This window comes from Lutra lutra, chromosome 11 (genome assembly GCF_902655055.1).
Source record: "Lutra lutra chromosome 11, mLutLut1.2, whole genome shotgun sequence".
NCBI lineage: Eukaryota > Metazoa > Chordata > Mammalia > Carnivora > Mustelidae > Lutra > Lutra lutra.
This window is the reverse complement of record NC_062288.1, coordinates 21,165,602-21,188,127: the sequence shown is the minus strand read 5'-3', so window position 1 is coordinate 21,188,127 and position 22,526 is coordinate 21,165,602. Positions and strand designations below refer to the sequence as shown.

Below are 22,526 nucleotides of genomic sequence, written 5' to 3'. Positions count from 1 at the left end.
TTCTCATCTTTTCAAGGGAGGGGAATGGAAGACAGGACCATTAACTTGAGGTTTGGGGGTTGGAAAGAGAGGAGCGATGAACGGGGAACTTTCAGAAGAGCCTTTAGGAAGCTAGACACCGTCTCTCCCATGGGGTAGGACACGTTACTGCAGGCCAGGGCATTTAAGAAAGGGACTTGCCTCATTCTGCATTGTGAAAAATGGGAGGAAGCACGTGGAGATATTGGTAAAATAGGCAGTTCTGGCAGTTATCCACCCTGTTCTTGCTAAGAATCATTTTTGAGGACAGGACTACTCACTGAGGAGAAAATAACCTCGCTGTACCCAAAAGCATCAAGGAACACAGTAAAGGCTTATTTGCTACTTTGTAATGCATCTGCTTCAAAATAATTCCGCTATAGGCTGAGCCATAGAACATTATTATGCAGGTGATCAATACTTCTATAGTTTTACAAACTTCTGTTCAAATATTTTGCTGGAGGCAGTGGCACATGTTAAGTTCCAGAAAGAACAGTAATGTAGAACAATGATTACGTTATGTTTAGGTTTTTAGTTCCGTTGTTACTGAGCCTGCCAGAGAAATCCTAAGGGTACTAGCCCATGGCATCAAAATAATCTCCTATAAATAGAGCGACATCTTGATAATAAGTATAAAAGTACTACCTGATGAACGGTCCTTAAAATGATGACTCCCACTTTTAAGCATAAAAGGCTCTCATTTCCAGGATAACTGGTTTAATGTTTCTTAGCTTTCATGTTTGTTTTATTCCTCTCCTAGTACAAAAACCTCACCTTTATTAGCATTTATGTATAATGCATAATGTTTTCTTCAGTGGCATATCTACGTACATTTGTTCCATTAGTTTGTAAATTTCATAAAAAATGTAATCATGTTTATCCTCCAGCAGTGAGCCAGCTTCTTGCCTTACACTCTTTGAAACCAATTGTTTTAGCTACTTCTTGGCTTCCTGCACACAGTTATCCGCAGAGCACATTAGAATGCAGAATTCAAGGAAAAGGAAGAAAAATCTACCCGCAAAGGTGAGAATTTGGCTGGACGTGGACTGCTCCATGAATTCTCAGACCACGGGTGGAATACATGTGTGTGGAAAGGCTCGCAGGGAGTGCGAGCCAATAGTGTCCCCCGCTTCCCGGAGGCAGCCTGTGGGCTGCTGTCCTATGTCTGTGTCTACACAACCTTCAGGCTCTCGGAAAGCGCGAGCCTGGTTCACCTGGCCTGTGTCTATACAGAGACAGCAGCTCCTGCCTTGCTGAACCTCAGGGGCTGTAGCCAAAGGGGTCGCAGTCTGATTTGTGGGTAAGAGGCAGGGAAGGAAAAAAAAAAGGTTACTGTATCAGATAATGCTTTGTGGCAGCCCCGGGAAGCATCCTGGGGCTTCTGGGTCCCAAATGACAGGGATGGGAATTGTGACTGAAAGGAGCCCCCAGATATGATTTTAATTAAGAACAGGTCCATTCCACATGAGAGGAAATCTCGAATAACGCTTGGATCTGTCAAGAGCAAATGAATTCAATTTTGGTAAAAATACGATGATTGAAGTTAAGATAAATCATTATTTTATCAATGAAAGGGGTCAGTTTAGAGAAATCAACATGTCCAAAATCTTTGTCTCGAAAGATCAAGTAATCGACTGTTTGAATATGGAAATCTGGAGTTTATTTCTATACCTCTGTTTTGCCCACACACACAAAAATACCCTTTGGGATGGAATTTAACACATTTTTAACTGAAGAAGCATATTTCAAGGACAGTGCTGTGAGAAGGACCATTATATGGAAGTGAAATTTCCTTTTCCAGAATCTACTACAGACAGATATTAAGGATTAAGAGAGGTCACATAAAGTAGAACGGTAAAGCTCCTCAAAAATATTCTGTACTTACATTAAAAACAGGTTTCCTTTAAACTCAAAAAACCTGTCTTATGGTATAGAAAAAGAGCCGGGTTTTAAAAACAACTTGCCTTCACCTTCTGTTTTATATTTGTTTATTAGAACGAGGCTACGGGCAATAATTTATGTTTTGACTGACTTTATTAGTAAACAGGCTACTGGATCTACAAACCTTTCTTTCTGAATAAATGTGACAGTCCATGATTTATTGTACTTAATATTTTGCCCCTTAGTCACTTCCTTGGCTGAAATCCCCAAACCTCATTAGGTGACTTCTTTCAGTTTTTGACAGATGGACAATGACCACAGGATATAAAATGAACAGCTGTCCTCCTCCCCTTTTGTACCTTTCTCCCTTTCAGCCCTATCCCCATTCCCTCACTTCCAAAATATTTGTATTTTTTCCTCTTTACCACCACTCCTATCATAAGGAAGAAAGGAACCAATTCTCTCCCAATTTATGGGATACCATGCTATTTCCAGCTACCTTTGGAAGTCCACACCCTTTGCACATTTCCTCCCAAGCCCACAGCCTAGAGCTTTCATCAGATCCTATGTTGGGAGAAACATAAGGAAGAGAAATGCAAAACGTGTCAGGCTTTGCCAGGTTCCCTGCCAAGCAGCCCTCCTTTTCCTGGGGCCAAGGCCATACAATCTAGCCCTAGTGGGTCAGGTCTGGCTCATTTTCTGGGAGGACTGATCCCCACCTTAGGCAGCAGGTGTTAAGTACGGCCTCTCCCCTCCCCCAGCAATCTGGAAACTCGGCATTACCACCCTGGCTGCAGTTCTGGCTTTGATCTTGATCTTCAGGTCTTAGAATGGCCTCTGCCTTGTCCTCCTGCGGGCTTCCGTCTCTCTGACCTTCAAGGCAGTGCTTAGCCTCTGGAGCACTACTACTCCAGAGTACTACTCCAGAGCAGTACTACTCCAGCAGTACTACTAGTAAGTACTCTTACTAGTCTCCCTCCCACATGATGAAGTCCTACCGCTGGCCCTCTCTCTGTCTGGATTTTCCCGCACACTGTGCTCTGACTCTCCCCTGTAGTCTGCACCCCTCCTTGGCTTCTTCTCACAATTGGACTTTTCCTCCCCACCCCCCATCTATTTGATAAATAAAGTCCTTGCAGGCTGGGCAGTGTCTTGGGTTTGGCTTCCTCCACAGTGGATGCCGACACATCACATTACATAGAGCGTAAGTCCCAAAGATCACCCTGAAAGAAGATTTCTTGATCAAGAGGAGTTTGACTTGACTGGTAAGAATATGAAAGTTGCTGGCTTGGATCCGGTTCTCATGTTGCCTCTGGATTTCATGCAGCGTGCTCCCTTGCCTCAGCAGTTAAGAGCGGGTATAGTTTTGAGAGCCAGTGGGGAACGTCACTAAGTCTGTTTCCCAACCTATGAATGAGATCCCATACTGTCCACAGTTCCTTAGTTGTAGCCATGTGCAAAATTCTGCCCTATAAAGCAAGAAGGATGCTTGTATGCTACTTAGCCCTCAAGGGCTTTAAACATTTAAGCTTTAAAGGGTGCAAGTGGATGTGCAGAACTGTGTATAAATGGGTATAAATCAAAGCAGAGTGAAGTAGGTGTGATAATATAGAGAAGCGGGAATCAGAGATACCAGGCTAGGGCAATGAGCTGAGTTTTCACAGGAGAGACTGTTTAGTCTAGAGCAATGATCAGTTTCTTCTCATCCTATAGTTTACTGCTTATATCTCTTCTCCTAGAACAGCCCTCAATAAATTTTAGTATAACGTATTTATGAATGAATTGCTGATATTTATTTTTTTAGCCCTATTAAGCACAGTGACAAAGAATATTTTAAAAGGAACTGTAAACTGTATTTTAATTCACATAATGATAATTATTTACGTATCGGTTTTAATTATTCAAGAATGCTTATAACTAATCTCAACAATCTCTGCCAGAACCTAATGCTTAAAAGACTTTTACAATATTTGAGAATATTCCCTTTTATAGCTTAAAACAGGACTTAAGAATTTGGGATGAGGTGGATTTAAAATATGTAAAATGAAGTTTATTTAAACTGGCCATTTAAAATAGACATTCCCAGAAAAGGAATAGATCAAGTCCAGGATGAAGAAGCAGGATAACCTGAGTTATCAGTTCTAAAGTTTAATTACTGAATTTAGATAAGACAGAAGTGTTCTCTATATAAAGATTTCAGTCTTTGTGTTAATATGGATCTTGGAAGATCTAAAACTCAAGTCATAAGCAAATCTTATTTTAATATCTTTCATATCCAAGAATCTTGCACTCAAATAAACACATTATTTAACCTTAAATTCCTATGTGTTAAACTAATTTCACCGTTAAATATTTCTAAACTTCTGTATTTTATTAATATTTGTTTTGAGTTCAAGTCATCAGAGATTTTGTGCATCTCATACTTTGAGATTATGTTTTTAGAAATGGTTTTCACTATTTCATAACAAATTCCCCTAAAGTTTTACTCACTTACCAAGGAGAGTGACTCCTGAAAAAAATTAGAATCTAATTTAGAAACATAACTCAGGAAGCTCACAGAGGAAATAAGCAATAATTCCTACCAAGACATGGAGGGCTCTATTTCTCCTTCCTCTGAATTAGCTGTTCTAAGAGTAGAAAGAGACTTTCTCTATTGGATCAACTTCTGAGTAATTAAGATGTTTATGAATTAGGCTTGAGGGAAAAGCTGCTTCCCTCATGCTAAATGCAGTATAATACCTCATACAAGAGCATTTTATTCATTATACCTATTTAAAACATTTAAAAATTTTTATTTATTTATTTATTTGACAGAGATCACAAGTACGCAGAGAGCCAGGCAGAGAGAGAGGAGGAAGCAGGCCCCCTGCTGAGCAGAGAGCTTGGCGGGGCTTGATCTCAGAACCCTGGGATCAAGACCTGAGCCTAAGGCTTTAACTCACTGAGCCACTCAGGTGCCCTGTATTCATTATACCTATTTAAGAAAAAATAGTGCCAGATCTCTTTTCTTCTACAAGGCAATCTTCCAATAATAGTACCTCTAAGCGTTCCTTATTTTCTAGCTTTTATTTTTCAAAATACACTCATACAAAGTGAGAAGCTCTCATTTATCTCAGAGATTGTAGCACATATAGTATAAGAGAACAAAGCAAGCTGAAGGACATTTTCATATCTTAATCTGAAAAGTAAAACATTTGTGATTCAATGACTGTCCCCTATCTTGAGATGGTTAAAAACAAACAAACAAGGGGCGCCTGGGTGGCTCAGTGGGTTAAGCCGCTGCCTTCGGCTCAGGTCATGATCCCAGGTCCTGGGTTCGAGCCCCACATCAGGCTTTCTGCTCAGCAGGGAGCCTGCTTCCTCCTCTCTCTCTGCCTGCCTCTCTGCCTACTTGTGATTTCTCTCTGTCAAATAAATAAATAAAATCTTTAAAACAAACAAACAAACAAACAAACAAGACAGTACCAAAAAATGCCTACAGAAAACCCCAGATCTTTAAGATATTCACAAGCAAAGCCAAAGAAAAGAGGTTCTATTTCTATAAAGCATGAACAAGTAATAGATTCTAACTAGTTCATAATAACAAACTGATAAGTACATGGACATATATTACTGTCCACTAGGTTCACGAAAAGCATAGTTCGTTGGTGGTTTCATGTTTCTTTCTGGGTCAGCTTTCCATTGATTGAGGTGTTTGGATCACCAAGCCCAAATCCTCTCTTGGCATGAAATGTCCGCATCAGACCAATTCAGCACTAAGTTACACACTATTACAGTTGTCTCTGTAATAGTTACTTGTCATTCAGGCGAGAAATATTTTTTTTTTAAAGATTTTTTATTTATTTATTTGACAGAGAGAGAGAGATCACAAGTAGACGGAGAGGCAGGCAGAGAGAGAGAGGGAAGCAGGCTTCTTGCTGAGCAGAGAGCCCGATGCGGGACTCGATCCCAGGACCCTGAGATCATGACCTGAGCCGAAGGCAGCGGCTTAACCCACTGAGCCACCCAGGCGCCCAGAAATATTTTTTTTAAATTATTTATTTATTTGACACAGAAAGACACAGAGAGAGAGGGAACACAAGCAGGGGGAGTGGGAGAGGGAAGAGCAGGCTTCCTGCTGAGCAGGGAGCCCAATGTGGGCCTCGATCCCAGAACCCTGGGATCATGACCTGAGCCGAAGGCAGACGCTTAACGACTGAGCCACCCAGGTACCCAGGCGAGAAATATTTATGGATGTCTATTTATTTTGAGTCCCTGAGCTAGGGGTTGAGAATATCATGATGGACAATACAGATTGATCACCCAAGCCAAACTCCGTTCTTGATGGCATATGTTTTTAAAGGCTTTACCTTGAACCCCCGATCTGCCTCCGAATTCTATCAACCTGAGGAAAGAGCTAAGCTAAACTGAGCAAGCACAGTACTTGGCAAGATCTTACTGAGCGAGTCAACGCAGATTGTTATCAAGGAAGAGACAAGTCCACTCTGAACACAACTGTCCAAATGATCTTTCTTAAGAATTGATTTCATTATACTTTTTTATTGCTCAAGCTGACTTCTATTGACTGTTCAGTAAGTTTAAACCCCCTGCCAATTACAGGTTAACTCTTTAAACGGACACACTTTTATCTGACATTGACCTCAGCCACCCCCTGGCTAGTCCTTCTGCTCTGGGAGGGGGCTCACGTTCCCATCCTATATCTTGCTCTTGTCACTCTGTCTCCTCAGCTGGAAAACCTCTGTCCCTTCCAGTGACTCATGTCGTTGGCTTTCAGGGATTCTCCTCTCTAAGAAGCCTTCCTGACCTGCTCTACTGTGCGGGACCTGCCACCACGGGGACCTGTACACACGTCCATCTCTGTTTAGAGCCTTCTGGCAGTTCCCTAACAGAGCCTTCCACCAAACTGCTAAGCACGGCAAAAAACCCTCTGTTTTCTCACTTTTTTGTCTTTCTACAGTTAGTTAGCTCAGGAAAAGGTCGGGGACGCAGCAAACAGTCAGTGAAATCTTGTGAAGTCAATGAATGATACAAAGCATTATCAGCACTTCCCTTGGACCCAGGATCCTGCCTGAGACAGCAGAGTTTGGAGGCACCTGTGAGATAATGGTTTGCAAGGACATCATCTCAAATTTTTCTTCCTATCCCAGAGGAAATCTAGAGGAAATGGGTAAATGTCTCTAAGGCTATGAGCATAAATTCCACTAGGTGACCTGAATGAAGCAAGTGAGGACTGTTGCAGATCAACGCTTCAGCACAAAAACGGATAGGAGACCTTCCACTGGAACAGAAAAATGAAAAGTTCATCCACAAACATTTTAGGACACTTCTCAAGATGCTTTTAGCTATTGATAGCTTGATAAATTTCAGGTTGCCCAGCTGTGTTTCCAGGATGCTTTAATGTTCTAGTTCATTTGGTGAAGGTAGCTTGTATGTTTGTGTACATATTTACGTGCGTGTGTGTACGCACATCTGTGTGTGCGTATGTATATCTATTTAAAGAGGGCTGGGAGAGGACTGCTATGAAACAGTGGCACGATACAGTTTATTTGATATCCTCAGTAATTTAAGACATTTCTGGACACATAGCTCTGGGGTACTTGAATAAGGCTTGAGATGGAACTGAAAATGTTTACAAGAGCAATATAAAAGTATCAAGGCAATAACTTATTCAATTGTGGCTATATGTCCATAATTGTGAACATAATTCACCATGAAAGCCATGAATAATGACAGAATTCCCTAGAAAATGGCCCATATTACAGCTGAATCATCACACTAAACAATGAACATTTAACATGCTTAAGGAATTCCAAGGAGGGACACTAAATCTAACTCACCATATTGAACCATTAGTATATATTTGGATAATACCACAATCCACAAAGAAATATAAATGTTGGATTGTCTACATACGGTGTTTTTCTATAACACATGCAATAAATTTTTGAACTGAGTATAAGCACAATGGCTTTGCTTTTTTGGTATTTGGTTATCGTAGGACTTGTAAAGCTCAGAATGAAATCACACGATTACCACATCTCTAGAATCTGTGTGTGTGTCCTCATCTAGCCCCACACCATCCATATAAACAGAATGATGCTAGCTAGCCTAAGCACTCATAACGAGTTACACAAAACCATTTCTGAAAATTGTGCCCACACTATTGTATTGACCATTTACCCACATTCGCCATACAGCTAAGGGTTTGTCACTACATTGTTTCTTGGCCACCCTAATCCTTCTTAGTTCCCAAGACTTTTACTCTCAAAACGCAGTAAGCAAATTCCCCAGTGAAGTCCAAAGCAATGAGTTATAATTCTTCATTAAATATTTTGTTTCTGATGAAACCAGAGAGGGAGACAAAGCATAAGAGACTTAATCAAAGGAAACAAACTGAGGGTTGCTGGAGGGGAGGGGAGGGGAGTGGGGCGATGGGGTAACAGGGTGATGGCCATTGGGGAGGGCATGTGTCGTAATGAGCACCGGATATTATATAAGACTGATGAATCACAGGCCGTACCTCTGAAACCAGTAACCCATTATGTGTTCATTAATTAAATTTAAATTAAATAATGTTTTTAAAAAATTAAAATAAAATAAATATTTTGTTTCATTTCCAATGACATGTTAAAATTTCTCTTTCGATTCTAAACCTGCCACTCAAAAAAGATTTCTAAGTACTTTTTTAGTTATAAACTTGAGATATTTTTACCTATTTGTCATCTATCCATGCATTGATCTCTTCCAACATCCTGATTCTGTTACTCTTCTAGTCTTCTAACCTAGGCTTCAAATCCATGGTTTAAATGATCCAAGCAGATCTCTGGCCTGACGGACAACAGTCTTTGGTTTGCAGTGAAGTCAAGGGCTCTTACTAAGTCATATGTTTGGGTCTAGTCCCCAGCCCTTGGTCATGGTGCTTGTTCAGGCTTTAGGATCTCCAGCACCAGATCCTGAATCCTCTGATCATTCCCTTCCCAGCCCTTTGGTAGGGTGATATTAAAAGGAGAGGAAGTTAATCTCTGCCAGTTCCTTAGTATACTCCTTATTATTTATAAAAATAGAGGTTTTTAATCCCTTTAAGGTAGGATAATTTCATTGTTGGTGGAATAAAATTCCTACCTACCTTGAATAAAATTCAAATACTAGTAGAATCGTGAAGCATATATTTTAAAGAGGATTCTCATTAATTGGTTAGAGATAATATCTGAAATTAATGTTCATTGCCCTAACAAAAAAGTTTAGAATAAGTACTTGGAATAGAGATAAATAGGAAAAAGCTTTTCAGCATATTCTTTTATATTAATAGCATTATAAGTTTAAACACATTGGTTTTCGTTAAGAACCTTGAAGTTACTTGCCTGGCCAACTAGAGTTTTTAAAAGAATTGTTTTTGTAGCACCACAACTTTTAAAAAACGAACTTCACATGTTTCCGATTATAAGTCTTACATGCTCGTTACAGAACATTCAGGATACACTTGCTAGCAGATCAAAGAAAACCCTCCTAAGAAAGACTCATTATTTTGTTTTTGCTAACGCTTTCCTTATGACCACAGATGGACTTCTGAACAGTGTGTAAATTGTTGTAGTCCCGCTATCAATGTGAGAAGAAAACAACCCAAACTGTAACAGGCAGTTTCACATAAGACTGACATGAGAAGCTTCAGTGAGGCACGTGGATGAGAAGGTGACAACAAATGGGCTCTCTTGGGGACAATCAACCCCAGAGAGCTCCAGGCTGGGAGAGCACCGCTTTGTGATCAGGACTCAGAGGCTATTGTGGGAAATAGTCCTTTTGCTAATGCGGGTTCTCCAAAGACAAGTGGGGAAAGACCCTGGGGTGGGGGTGGGGGATGAGGAGTGGGGGATGAGGGGATGGGACTCTGGGGACTAAAGGAAGCTGTCTGTCCCCTGTCCCTGAGGCCAGGCTGCCAGCATCCTCATGTCACAGGTAGAGGCCAGGAGGAGGTCTCCCTATTACAGGACCAATATCAATAAGACTAGCCCCCATCGAGAAGGCAGTATCTTTCTTAACCTAGAACACTCCTATTGGAAACTCGTCCGTGTTATTTATTAATATATGCCTTTGGAGATGAGGACAGAAGGTAATATAGACAGCAAAGCGGTACACACTTGACCCAAACGTACTTTATTTTACTGAATGCTTTGGGTAGGATTTTTAGCTCTAATATAAAAGCACTTAAAAGAAATATTGCCAGATACAGTCATTTTAAAATTATCCACATCTGAATTAAACATGGATTATATATGTCAAACACGAAGCCCAAAAAATATATAATATGTTAATAAAAAAAAACTCATATACCAATATATATGAGGAAAAAACAAAAAAACAAAAACCAAAAAGCAAAACAAACAAACAAAAAACAACCCCAGGAAGCCCTAATTGGTTTCTCTCAGACAACATCTCTTTCACTACCAGCCAGTCAAGGTGCAGGAAATTGAACAGATTTCAGTCTTAATCTGAGCAAAACACAACCAGTCAGGTAATTCTGCTCTAACAGTACAAGCCCAATCATTCTTAATCCATATGTAAATCACTTTTAAATGTTTTGGATTATCTGTATCATTCTTAAATACCCCTCCCTGCTGGAGAGCAGTGAGAACAGAAAGCAGCATTTCCGACTTTTAATTTCATTTAAAAAATGTTTTAAATTATTTATAGCAACGTTAAGACGGACTCATCTCTAAATCTAAAAGCATTTGGCACTATAATCAGATGACACACTATGATTAAAATAAACACTTCCAAGTTAAATTGTTATAATTGCTAAAAATACTTACCAATGGAAAATTGAAGGACAGAGGCTGTTGTTGTATTAAGGCTTGTGGTAATCTAGAAGAAGGAATATACCAAAATAAGACAAGATAGAAAGATAGGAGGAGAAAGAGGAAAGGGGATTGAAGAGAGGAAAGAAAGGAGCCATAAACAGAGGTGATATTTACCCAGTGGTTAGCTTATTTTCATCAGTATGTCTGAACATAGACACATTTCATGGGGCCCTGTGGGGAATAAGTTGTGAGTTCCTACTTTGACTCTCAGGTCCTGTTAAAAACCATTTTCAGTGTGATCTGCCGGGTAACCTTGGGAGGGCACTTAACTCAGTCCCCTCCACTCACCCTTCAACCTCCCCTCCAGTTACACCAACAGATCTAGAGTCCAAAGCAAAGGCCATGAAAAGGCTCCCAAGCAAAAACTGGGAGGTAAATTAAGAGCAAATGAGGAGAATTAGATTATTTTTGAAAAGTAAATAGAAATACAACAGCTAAAGTGTATAGGATTTTGTTAGGGGATGATAAAATGTCTAAAATTGACTGCAATAATGACTGCCTAATTTTGTGAATGAACTAAAAAACCTTGCGTTCTATAATTTAAATGAATGGCTTGTAGAATATGTGGATTATTTCTCAATAAAACTGTTACCTCTCCAAAAAAAGTAATCAAATTATGAGCCTAGAAATATCCTTCCAATGTATTTCTGTTACTGTCCTTTAATCTCATGAAGAGGCATGCTTAAACAATTTCCCCCTTCTGAAAGAGGAATGGTACCTTATTTAATTTGAAATCCATTTAAATTTTAAACAATTATTTATTTATTCTGTGGAGCATTGACTTTGTCCCTTACCAGCTCACATGAGATAAGAATTATGGTTCTCATTTTCAGTAACTCTCTTGTTGGGTTCCTGACCCTTGTAAGCTAATGAATGGAATGCCTCCCATGATTGCACCTATAAATTGGAGAGTACAACTGTGTTTTCACCATGGCAAAACCAGTAAGTTGTCTTACTTCTGCTTCTTATATATCACAATATCATCCCTAGACTTATCCCTGCACTTTGCTGACCTCCCTGTGATGGAGTTCACGACCGTGGTCGGGTCAGGAGATACCCAGTTTATGAATCACTGTGGGAATTAGTGGGAAGATGAGAGAACAAGCCTCTTGTTTTGCCAGAATTCAGCTGAGATGTGAGTATCCAAAGTTCAGACGTGTGCTTCCCATTTCTACATTATTTAGAAAGATGACTGAATGTATGCTTTAAACATGTGACTTTAAAATCCATGAGAAAGCAGAAAAAGTAAAAGAGGGGAGGGCAAGAGAGACTGTTTATAAATTATTAGATTATCAGTATATATATCAAGTCCTAACTGATTTTAACTGTAGCAAAACACACTGATGTTAGGGTGTCAGAGAAAATTCTCCGTTTAATTTAAATCCCTCATGATCGCAGATTATCTGCTAAAAGAAAACTGGCCCACATGCCCAGAACTCTGTTTCCTGCTCTCTTCCCCTTCAACCAGAGTCATTAGAGAAAAATGCGCCAACGGAATTTTCTTTAAATAACCAGGATACTAGCTCCTTTTCAAGATTCCTTTAAAAGGAATTTCCCCCCTCCACACACACACAATTTTTACAATAAATTCAACTGTTTGTCCTCATGGTTTTTCCACTTGGATAATTTGATCTTACTGTCCAGAGAGGCACATGAAAATTTTTAAAGTTTTCACATAACTTAAATGAATGCTCTTTCCACCTCTGATTTTATATTAACTGAGTAGATTCCCAGGTGAATCATGAAACACTCCTGAATGTAAGTTCTTTGAAACAATGGTATCCTCTGTAAGCTACAAGCACCGTGGGTACTGCTAAGGCTGGTGCATGAAATATACTAGAGAGTCTGAGATACTTATCCTGCTGGTGTAATAAATGACACTGTGTCACCTGCATAATGAGGTCCCACAGACATGACCACTGCTAGCAAACAGCAAGTTCCTTGGAAGATTGCCAAATTTCAAATTACATGTGCTAACTGAGAGTGAGTGACCCTGGCCCTAGATTAGTCATTGATTCTACATTTTTTCCCCCCTCAACCAGGGAAGCTAAGGAAGGATAGAATGGTTAAGTCTCATTTCTCTACCATTCCCTTTTAGCTCTTTAGTAAAAAATGTTGGCTAAAAGGAATAGAAAAGTTGAAGAGAAAAAAGTAGCAGGAAGCATTGCCTATAAAATTTGTTCATCCTATGTTTACATTTGGGGATTATCAATTATTTCTTATCCTTGAGTTCACATACGTAATTTTAGTTTGCGAAGTTATTAAGTATTTATGTCTGATGTTCTCAAAATGGAAAGGGTCTCTTACATGCCTTTTGACAAATAATACAGAGACTATGAATGTCTGACAGAACTTTTCTCCTACCAAATCTCAGTGATCTTAAGTTATCAAATAGACCCCAAATCACAGAAAATTAGTAGGATCACAAAATGAATATGAATTCGCTACGGGCTGAGGCTATTTATTTTGCATGTCTTCTCTGCAAATTTTGGGGGGGGGGATTGATGCTGTTTTAGTCCAAACGCCTCCTTGCAACTAAAATGCATTTCCAAGTATATAATAGTTTAAAAAGTAATTTCTTAAAAAAAAAGTGGGGGAGGGAGGTCACATAAGCCACCTGTTTCATGCTCTGAGAGAGCATATTTTCTCTTAAAGTAGTGGGTAAGTGAATTCCTCATGACCTTCACTTTGGACCAGCAAAATGAATAAAGTTGGGGTGTCACCACCTGAAATATGGGGGGGACCTCACTGAGTTAAATAAAATGCGTAAGGGCTGCAGCCACAGCAGCAGTGGGGACATAATGCCTGGTGTGCCCATGTGACAACAGATGCCACCTCTCACTGATTCTGGCTTTTACTGAAATAAAATGCCATGTGACTGAATTCACAAAATGGAGATGTTCTTGCTGGCTTTACAGACGATATGGCATCAGCCTATCAACGTTTTTTGCCTGCGGCCCTTTGTTTCACAAATTCAGTAAGAACTGAATTTATGAAAAAGAAGGAAAATTTGTTAAAAAGTGATGTTTGGGGGGCTGATACCTTTCATCCGTTCTCATGCATAACAGTTTTGACTGTATTCAGTCTTGAGTGCCAAGGAAATATCTGAATTTTAGTAAACATAATAGCATGTTAGCTGACAACTGAATTCCTCCCTTTTCATTTGGCTGATCTGTCTTCTGTAAACACAACTTGGGTACAATATGTATTTTTGCTCCTGAGACACCAACACAGTATAAAAATTATTGAAAATTAGAAGTTGCTAGTGTGTAAAGTGTGGATGTCATCCCTGTCTTTATTAATTACCTTCACTCTATTCCCTTGGCGTCCACAACACAATCCTTCGTACTTATGAGGGGAATATAAATCTATGTAATTTTTTTTCTTCCTTGGATGAAGAAAATTATTTCGGGTATTTTCTTTTTTACTTGAAAGGCTAATCTCACATTAATTATATAATATAATTCAAAACTAGCCCATTGAGTATATAAGAAACTCTAAGGCTAAATAAGGAATAAATAAATAAATAAATAAATAGAGAAGAGTGAAAACAGGATTAAAGTATACGTGGGTCAAATAAACAAGATACTTCAGTTTTTAGTTTTAGAAACTGTAGAAATATGAATACTGGCATTATATCCTTAGATATGTTTATATCTTATTTATCAGTGGAAACAAAAAAGAACTTGCCAAGCATCTCCAGAAATATTACCAAATGGGAGAACATTCTAAGAAAAGCATTTATTCTAAGCTCAATTAACTACAGTAAAATTTTATTTTGTTTTAAGGTTTACAGATAATTAATTCAGTCATGGTACATTATTTAAAAATGCACTAGCAAATTTATTTTTTTAAGAAGAACTTCACGACCAGAGTCACATTTGTCTGCAGGAATATTAGAACACCTTGTTGAGACTTGAATTATGAGCACCTATTATTTTAATTTGCATCCAATTAATTCTGTTTGTGTTCTAACTTCAGCTAAAAACTTCAATTTATCAATGTTCTGCAGCTCCTATCTTTAATAAATTAAATGTATCCATTGCCATGAAAGGGGTATTCAAGCAGCATAAAATAAGAACCATGTTATAAAAATTAATTGACTTTCACTTTGATAACTAAATCTTCTAATTGCCTAGCTAGTTTTTCTCCCTTTCGTATTGTGGAAGCGTCTTCTGGCCACTTTTAAAGGTAATGAATCTGAAACGCAATGTGTGATGTAGGGGTGAAAAATAACAACCTGTTACCGAAAAGCCCCATGATAAGGAAGAGGTGGGAGGAAAAAAAGCGCTAAAGCTCGAGCTGAAAATCAGAAAAGCAAAGCGTAAGAGACGCTGTGAGTAGAACATGTCTCGCAAACCAATTGAGCCAGGAGTATAATACAACAATTGCCTTTATACCCTTTTTCAAGAATGTGAAATGTAGTCTTTCTGCCAGAACCAAGCAACAACAAAAAGCTCATTAGCCTCCTGCTGATGGCCAGTGTTTTCATGGCTTTTAATTTAGAATGCTCATGTTTCATTTTACATATAATCCAAGAACTTCTCTTTGGCAGGCAAAGTCTAATCAGTCTAAATTAAAGGAAAGTAATCCGCTCCTCAACAATCTGGCATAAACCAAAATTTGTTCAAAACTAGTTTATTCAGTGCACTTTCACTTCTTTTAAAAAAAATTCAGTGAACTTCTGAACTTCCTCTGTGGGTGGGAAACAAAGTTTTAAAATAATGTGATAAAGTTGCTCATCTAACATTTTTGGCTTGTAAAGAGAATATAAGATGGTGAAAAGTAAAGCTTTATGTAAGAATTTAGGAGCCATAAATTATTTAAAGATGATATATATGTGTGTCACCTATGTTACACGTATGTCATACCTGTATTTTTAAAAAGCCATCTAATCATAATGATGCACCACGTGTATCCATGATTTTTTTACTTTTACATTTGAAAATAAACTATAAAACTACTGCTCCCCATTTTGAGATACTTAGAATAAGATTCATAATATAAACGATGCTGCAATTTCCTATGACTTGCAAGAGCATCAAAGAACCTTCCGTGGGTAAAAAGCTCCATAAAGACAGTATATTTGGGAAAATGTACATAAATAGCATGTACTTACCAATTCTCTTGGACCATATGGCTCACAGAAGGTGACAGCATTGCCATGCATAATTGCACCACATTGTTCTCCAATCTCACAGTTGTTACATTCAACCCTGTGAGAACACAGAATGCAACCCCAGTCTGAGAATTAAGCTGCACAAAGTGGCTTATTGCTCAGGTAAGGAAAGATGGAAGTTACTGTTATTTGGTTCAAATAAACATTCTGAGGAAGGTTGTAGTTTATTGGATTGTGACATTTTGTGAAACGTGAAACCAAGATTTGAACTTAAATCCTGGTTCTTTCGGTCACTTGCAATGGTGGACAAGTTACTTAATTTCCCAAAGTTTTGGTTTTCTCACCTGTACGATGAGGATAATAATACTAGCCTAAATCCCACATGAGGATTAAACAAGGGAGTGCATGAAATACGGAGTACAGAACCAATCTCCTATTGGCACTTAATAATGGCAGATGGTGTTTTCATTAGCAATTATGTATAATATATACCATATCCAATACAAGGATATTTGCAAATATTAATGATAAGCAAAGTAATATACACTTAGATAATGAACTAAAACTTGTATCTCTGAAAACAAAAGCTGTTTGTCCAATTTTAATTTTCTTTTGAGTTGTTATAAGCGTAAATGTTTAAAATTACCATCCTCAAATGAATCTAAATGTCTATAAAATACACCATGCTAAAAATAATGGGTTCAGATTATATTTAATTTACATATTAATACAAAATATATATAAATTCTAAATCAAGCAAGTTTTGGATAGTGAATTGATACATTAACCTTGCAAATGATTTAATTAGCTGTTTTTTTATTACTGTAAAATGAAGTGATCAATACAATCTTAGGACAGAATCTCAAAAATACACTTATTCATATTTTTAGTAGAAATCGAAGGCATGAAAATTCTGGATTTGACTTTGCATATTTACAGTAACATCTCCAGATCGTGACATCTCAACCTGCAATGATTATATACCTAACATGTAGATAGGATTAATCTATGTTTCCTCTGTCTGAACCTCAAACCACATGTGAGCCCTATTTCATGCAGAAAGGATATTTTGAGACTTTCACTTCCAGGTGCCAAACATTGTGGAAAGGGCAGAGTGCCCTTTGTTTTGGAGATCACTGCGTTTCCACTGTTGGCTAATTCAGAGAAAGAGAGAGTAGGAATTCCCATTCAAGAAAGAAGACAAAAGTGTGAAAAGATACCAGGTATCCCATAAAGCCAAGAAAGATGGTAAATAAGTAAAAACTTGGCAAATAAATGTAATTATTTCCTAGGTGTGAATTGCATGGATTAAGTGGTATTATTTTTTTGAGCTGTGTTCCCATAAGCAGATCAATAATGTTAAGAAACTTTGAATTTTTTTTAGAATAAACAGAACAATTTCTGATATGAAATATAAAATGTTAGTATCTCCTGGCATCACAAATCTTAGCAGGAGATTTAAATCTTTTCTTGATTACTATGAGCAAAATTCTAAAAAAAAATCTCTGACATTAGAAGAGACATGATATTAGCTACATAAAGGTGATAAAGAGATGACTGCTTCATGCCTGACATGTTGTATTCCATAAATATCTGTTGAATGAAGTAATAAAAGACAATTTCATAAACCATACTATTATTAAGGCTTGAGGTCTTAGAATAGGACCTGCACATAGCTAACATGATGTGTTATTATTATTATTACTATCACAGATTTCCACCATTTTCATCCAGAACCAGTATACTAGGGTTCTCCCCCCAAAGAGAGCCCATTACATGAACTTATTATTGTTTCTCTGTCTTTAAATTATACATCAATGTTTTCAAGGAATGTGATTGTGATAAAATTAGAGAAGGAGCACAAAAATTCTAGTGGGGTTCTTACTTAGTGATAGATAAGGATTAACTGGCCTCCAACTCATTATGAAATGACTTGAGAGAAAGATCAACTTTGACAGAGGAAAATTTTAAAATGTTCAACCCTCACAATGGCTATCTACCATTTTCCTCCAGTGCCTGAAAACTAAAAGCTTCATTGTTAGTAAAAAGCTGGAAGATTTTCCTCTAAGATCAAAAACAAGACAAGGATGCCCACTCTTGCCACTTTTTTATTCAACATAATACTAAGAATCCTACCCACAGTAATCAGACAAGAAAAAAAAAAGGCATCCAATTTGGTAAGGAAGAAGTAAAACTGTCATATTTTACAGATAATGTTATATTATATATAGAAAACCCTAAAGATGCTACCCAAAAACTATGAGAACCAATAAATTAATTCAAGTTGCAGGATACAAAATTAATATACAGAAATCTATTGCATATGCTATATAATAAATACATGCTAATATATTCACTAATAACAAGCTAGCAGACAGAGAATTAAGAAAATAGTCCCATTTACAAGTGCATCAAAAAGAATAAAATACCTAGGAATAAGTTTAACCAAGGAGGTAAAAGATCTGAACTCTAAAAACTATAAAATATTTATGAAAGAAACTAAAGATGACACAAATATATGGGAAGATATACTGTGTTCATGAATTAGAAAAATATATATTGTTAAAATGTATGAACTAACCAAAGCAATCTATAGATTCAGTGCAACCCCTATCAAATTAGCAATAATATTTTACATGAAACTAGAATAATCCTAAAATTTATATGGAATCACAAAAGATTCTAAATAACCAAAGCAATATTGAAGAAGAACAAACTAGAGGTATCACAATTCCAAATTTCAAGATACACATCAAAGTTATACTAATCAAAACACTATGATATTAGCACAGAAACAGATACATAGATTAATGGAACAGAATAAAAAGCCCAGGAATAAATCCATACTTATATGGTCAATTGATCTGTGACAATGGAGGCAATAATACACAATGGGGAGAAGACAGTCTTTTCAACAAAATGCTCAGAAAACTGGACAGCTACAGGCAAAAGAATGAAACTGGGTCACTTTCTTATATCATATACAAAAATAAACTTAAAACTGATTAAAAACCTAAATGTGAGACCTGAAATCATAAAACCCCTAAAAGAAAACATAGGCAGTAAACTCTTGGATGTGGATCTTATTAGCAATATTTTTTTGGATCTGTGTCCTTAGGCAAGGGCAACAAAAGCAAAAATAAATTACTACATCAAACTACATCAAACTAAAAAGCTTTTTTACAGCAAAGGAAGCCATCAACAAAACAAAAAGGCAACCTACTGAATAGAATAAGATCTTTGCAAAAGATACATCTCATAAGGGCAAATATCCAAAATATATAAAGAATTCATACAACTCAACACCAAAAACTAAATAATCCAATGAAAAATGGGCAGAGGATATGAACAGATACTTTTCCAAAGAAGACACAGGGCCAACAGATGTATGAAAAGATGCTCAATATCACTAATCATCAGGGAAATGCAAATTAAAACCAAAAAGAGATATCACCCTTACATCTGTCAGAATGGCTAATCAAAAAGACAAGAAATAACAATTGTTTGTGAGAATGTGGAGAAAAGAGAACCGCTGTGCACTGTTGGTGGGAAAGTAAATTGGTTCAGTCTCCATGGAAAATGGTATGGAGGTTTCTCAAAAAATTAAAAAAAGAAATACCACACAAACTAGTCATTCTGCTCCTGGATATTACCCCCCAAAACCAAAAATATTAACTCAAAAAATATTAACTCAAGGAGGGAGTCAAGATGGCAGAGAAGTAGCAGGCTGAGACTACTTCAGGTAGAAGGAGATCAGATAGATAGCTTATCTAAAGATTGCAAACACCTACAAATCGAACGGTAGATCGAAGAGAAGAACAGCAATACTAGAAACAGAAAATCAACCACTTTCTGAAAGCATATTTTCCTGGGGTTGTTGCCACCCTTTTAGTATTCTACTTGCTCCTTCATATACTCTTATCTAGACAAAATGACAAGGCGGAAAAATTCACCACAAAAAAAAGAACAAGAGGCAGTACCAAAGGCTAGGGACCTAATCAATACAGACATTGGTAATATGTCAGATCTAGAGTTCAGAATGACGATTCTCAAGGTTCTAGCCAGGCTTGAAAAAGGCATGGAAGATATTAGAGAAACCCTCTCGGGAGATGTAAAAGCCCTTTCTGGAGAAATAAAAGAACTAAAATCGAACCAAGTTGAAATCAAAAAAGCTATTAATGAGGTGCAATCAAAAATGGAGGCTCTCACTGCTAGGATAAATGAGGCAGAAGAAAGAATTAGCGATCTAGAAGACCAAATGACAGAGAATAAAGAAGCTGAGCAAAAGAGGGACAAACAGCTACTGGACCACGAGGGGAGAATTCGAGAGATAAGTGACACCATAAGACGAAACAACATTAGAATAATTGGGATTCCAGAAGAAGAAGAGAGAGGGGAGCAGAAGGTATATTGGAGAGAATTATTGGAGAGAATTTCCCCAATATGGCAAAGGGAACAAGCATCAAAATCCAGGAGGTTCAGAAACCCCCCCCTCAAAATCAATAAGAATAGGTCCACACCCCGTCACCTAATAGTAAAATTTACAAGTCTTAGTGACAAAGAGAATATCCTGAAAGCAGCCCGGGAAAAGAAGTCTGTAACGTACAATGGTAAAAATATTAGATTGGCAGCAGACTTATCCACAGAGACCTGGCAGGCCAGAAAGAGCTGGCATGATATATTCAGAGCACTAAACAAGAAAAATATGCAGCCAAGGATACTATATCCAGCTAGGCTATCATTGAAAATAGGAGGAGATATTAAAAGCTTCCAGGACAAACAAAAACTGAAAGAATTTGCATACACCAAACCAGCTCTACAGGAAATATTGAAAGGGGTCCTCTAAGCAAAGAGAGAGCCTAAAAGTAGTAGATCAGAAAGGAACAGAGACAATATACAATAACAGTCACCTTACAGGCAATACAATGGCACTAAATTCATATCTCTCAATACTTACCCTGAATGTTAATGGGCTAAATGCCCCAATCAAAAGACACAGGGTATCAGAATGGATAAAAAAACAAAACCCATCTATATGTTGCCTACAAGAAACTCATCTTAAACCTGAAGACACCTCCAGATTTAAAGTGAGGGGGTTGAAAAGAATTTACCATGCTAATGGACATCAGAAGAAAGCAGGAGTGGCAATCCTTATATCAGATCAATTAGATTTTAAGCCAAAGACTATAATAAGAGATGAGGAAGGACACTATATCATACTCAAAGGAACTATCCAACAAGAAGATCTAACAATTTTAAATATCTATGCCCCTAACGTGGGAGCAGCCAACTATATAAACCAATTAATAACAAAATCAAAGAAACACATCAACAATAATACAATAATAGTAGCGGACTTTAACACTCCCCTCACTGAAATGGACAGATCATCCGAGCAAAAGATCAACAAGGAAATAAAGGCCTTAAATGACACACTGGACCAGATGGACATCACAGATCTATTCAGAACATTTCATCCCAAAGCAACAGAATACACATTCTTCTCTAGTGCACATGGAACATTCTTCAGAATAGATCACATCCTCGGTCCTAAATCAGGTCTCAACCGGTATCAAAAGATCGGGATCATTACCGGCCTATTTTCAGACCACAATGCTCTGAAGCTAGAACTCAATCACAAGAGGAAATTTGGAAAGAACCCAAATACATGGAGACTAAACAGCATCCTTCTAAAGAATGAATGGGTCAACCAGGAAATTAAAGAAGAATTGAAAAAATTCATGGAAACAAATGATAATGAAAACACAACGGTTCAAAATCTGTGGGACACAACAAAGGCAGTCCTGAGAGGAAAATATATAGCGGTAGAAGCCTTTCTCAAGAAACAAGAAAGGTCTCAGGTACACAACCTAACCCTACACCTAAAGGAGCTGGAGAAAGAACAAGAAAGAAACCCTAAACCCAGCAGGAGAAGAGAAATCATAAAGATCAGAGCAGAAATCAATGAAATAGAAACCAAAAAAAAAAAACAAAACAATAGAACAAATCAACGAAATGAGGAGCTGGTTCTTTGAAAGAATTAATAAGATTGATAAACTCCTGGCCAGATTTATCAAAAAGAAAAGAGAAAGGACCCAAATAAATAAAATCATGAATGAAAGAGGAGAGATCACAACGAACACCAAAGAAATACAGACAATTATAAGAACATACTATGAGCAACTCTACGCCAACAAATTTGACAATCTGGAAGAAATGGATGCATTCCTAGAGACATATAAACTACCACAACTGAACCAGGAAGAAATAGAAAGCCTCAACAGACCCATAACCAGTAAGGAGATTGAACAGTCATCAAAAATCTCCAAACAAACAAAGCCCAGGGCCAGACGGCTTCCCAGGGGAATTCTACCAAACATTTAAAGAAGAACTAATTCCTATTCTCCTGAAACTGTTCCAAAAAATAGAAATGGAAGGAAAACTTCCAAACTCATTTTATGAGGCCACCATCACCTTGATCCCAAAACCAGACAAGGATCCCATCAAAAAAGAGAACTACAGACCAATATCCTTGATGAACACAGATGCAAAAATTCTCGCCAAAATACTAGCCAATTGGATTCAACAGTACATTAAAAGGATTATTCACCACGACCAAGTGGGATTTATTCCAGGGCTGCAAGGCTGGTTCA

The 22,526-nt window shown here is 37.6% G+C and overlaps 1 protein-coding gene across 3 annotated transcripts in view; it reads right to left on the bottom strand.

Moving 5' to 3' along the window:
* Positions 1 to 22,526, bottom strand: part of RELN (reelin) — a 518,586-nt gene that overhangs the window by 232,042 nt on the left and 264,018 nt on the right. For all 3 annotated transcript variants that reach the window (XM_047695315.1, XM_047695316.1, XM_047695317.1), the window contains exons 7-8: positions 15,874 to 15,970; positions 10,707 to 10,758 (exon numbers count right to left, since the gene is read on the bottom strand). In XM_047695315.1, coding sequence (XP_047551271.1) covers positions 10,707 to 10,758; positions 15,874 to 15,970 — 149 coding nt within the window. The remainder of the gene's footprint in view (positions 1 to 10,706; positions 10,759 to 15,873; positions 15,971 to 22,526) is intronic.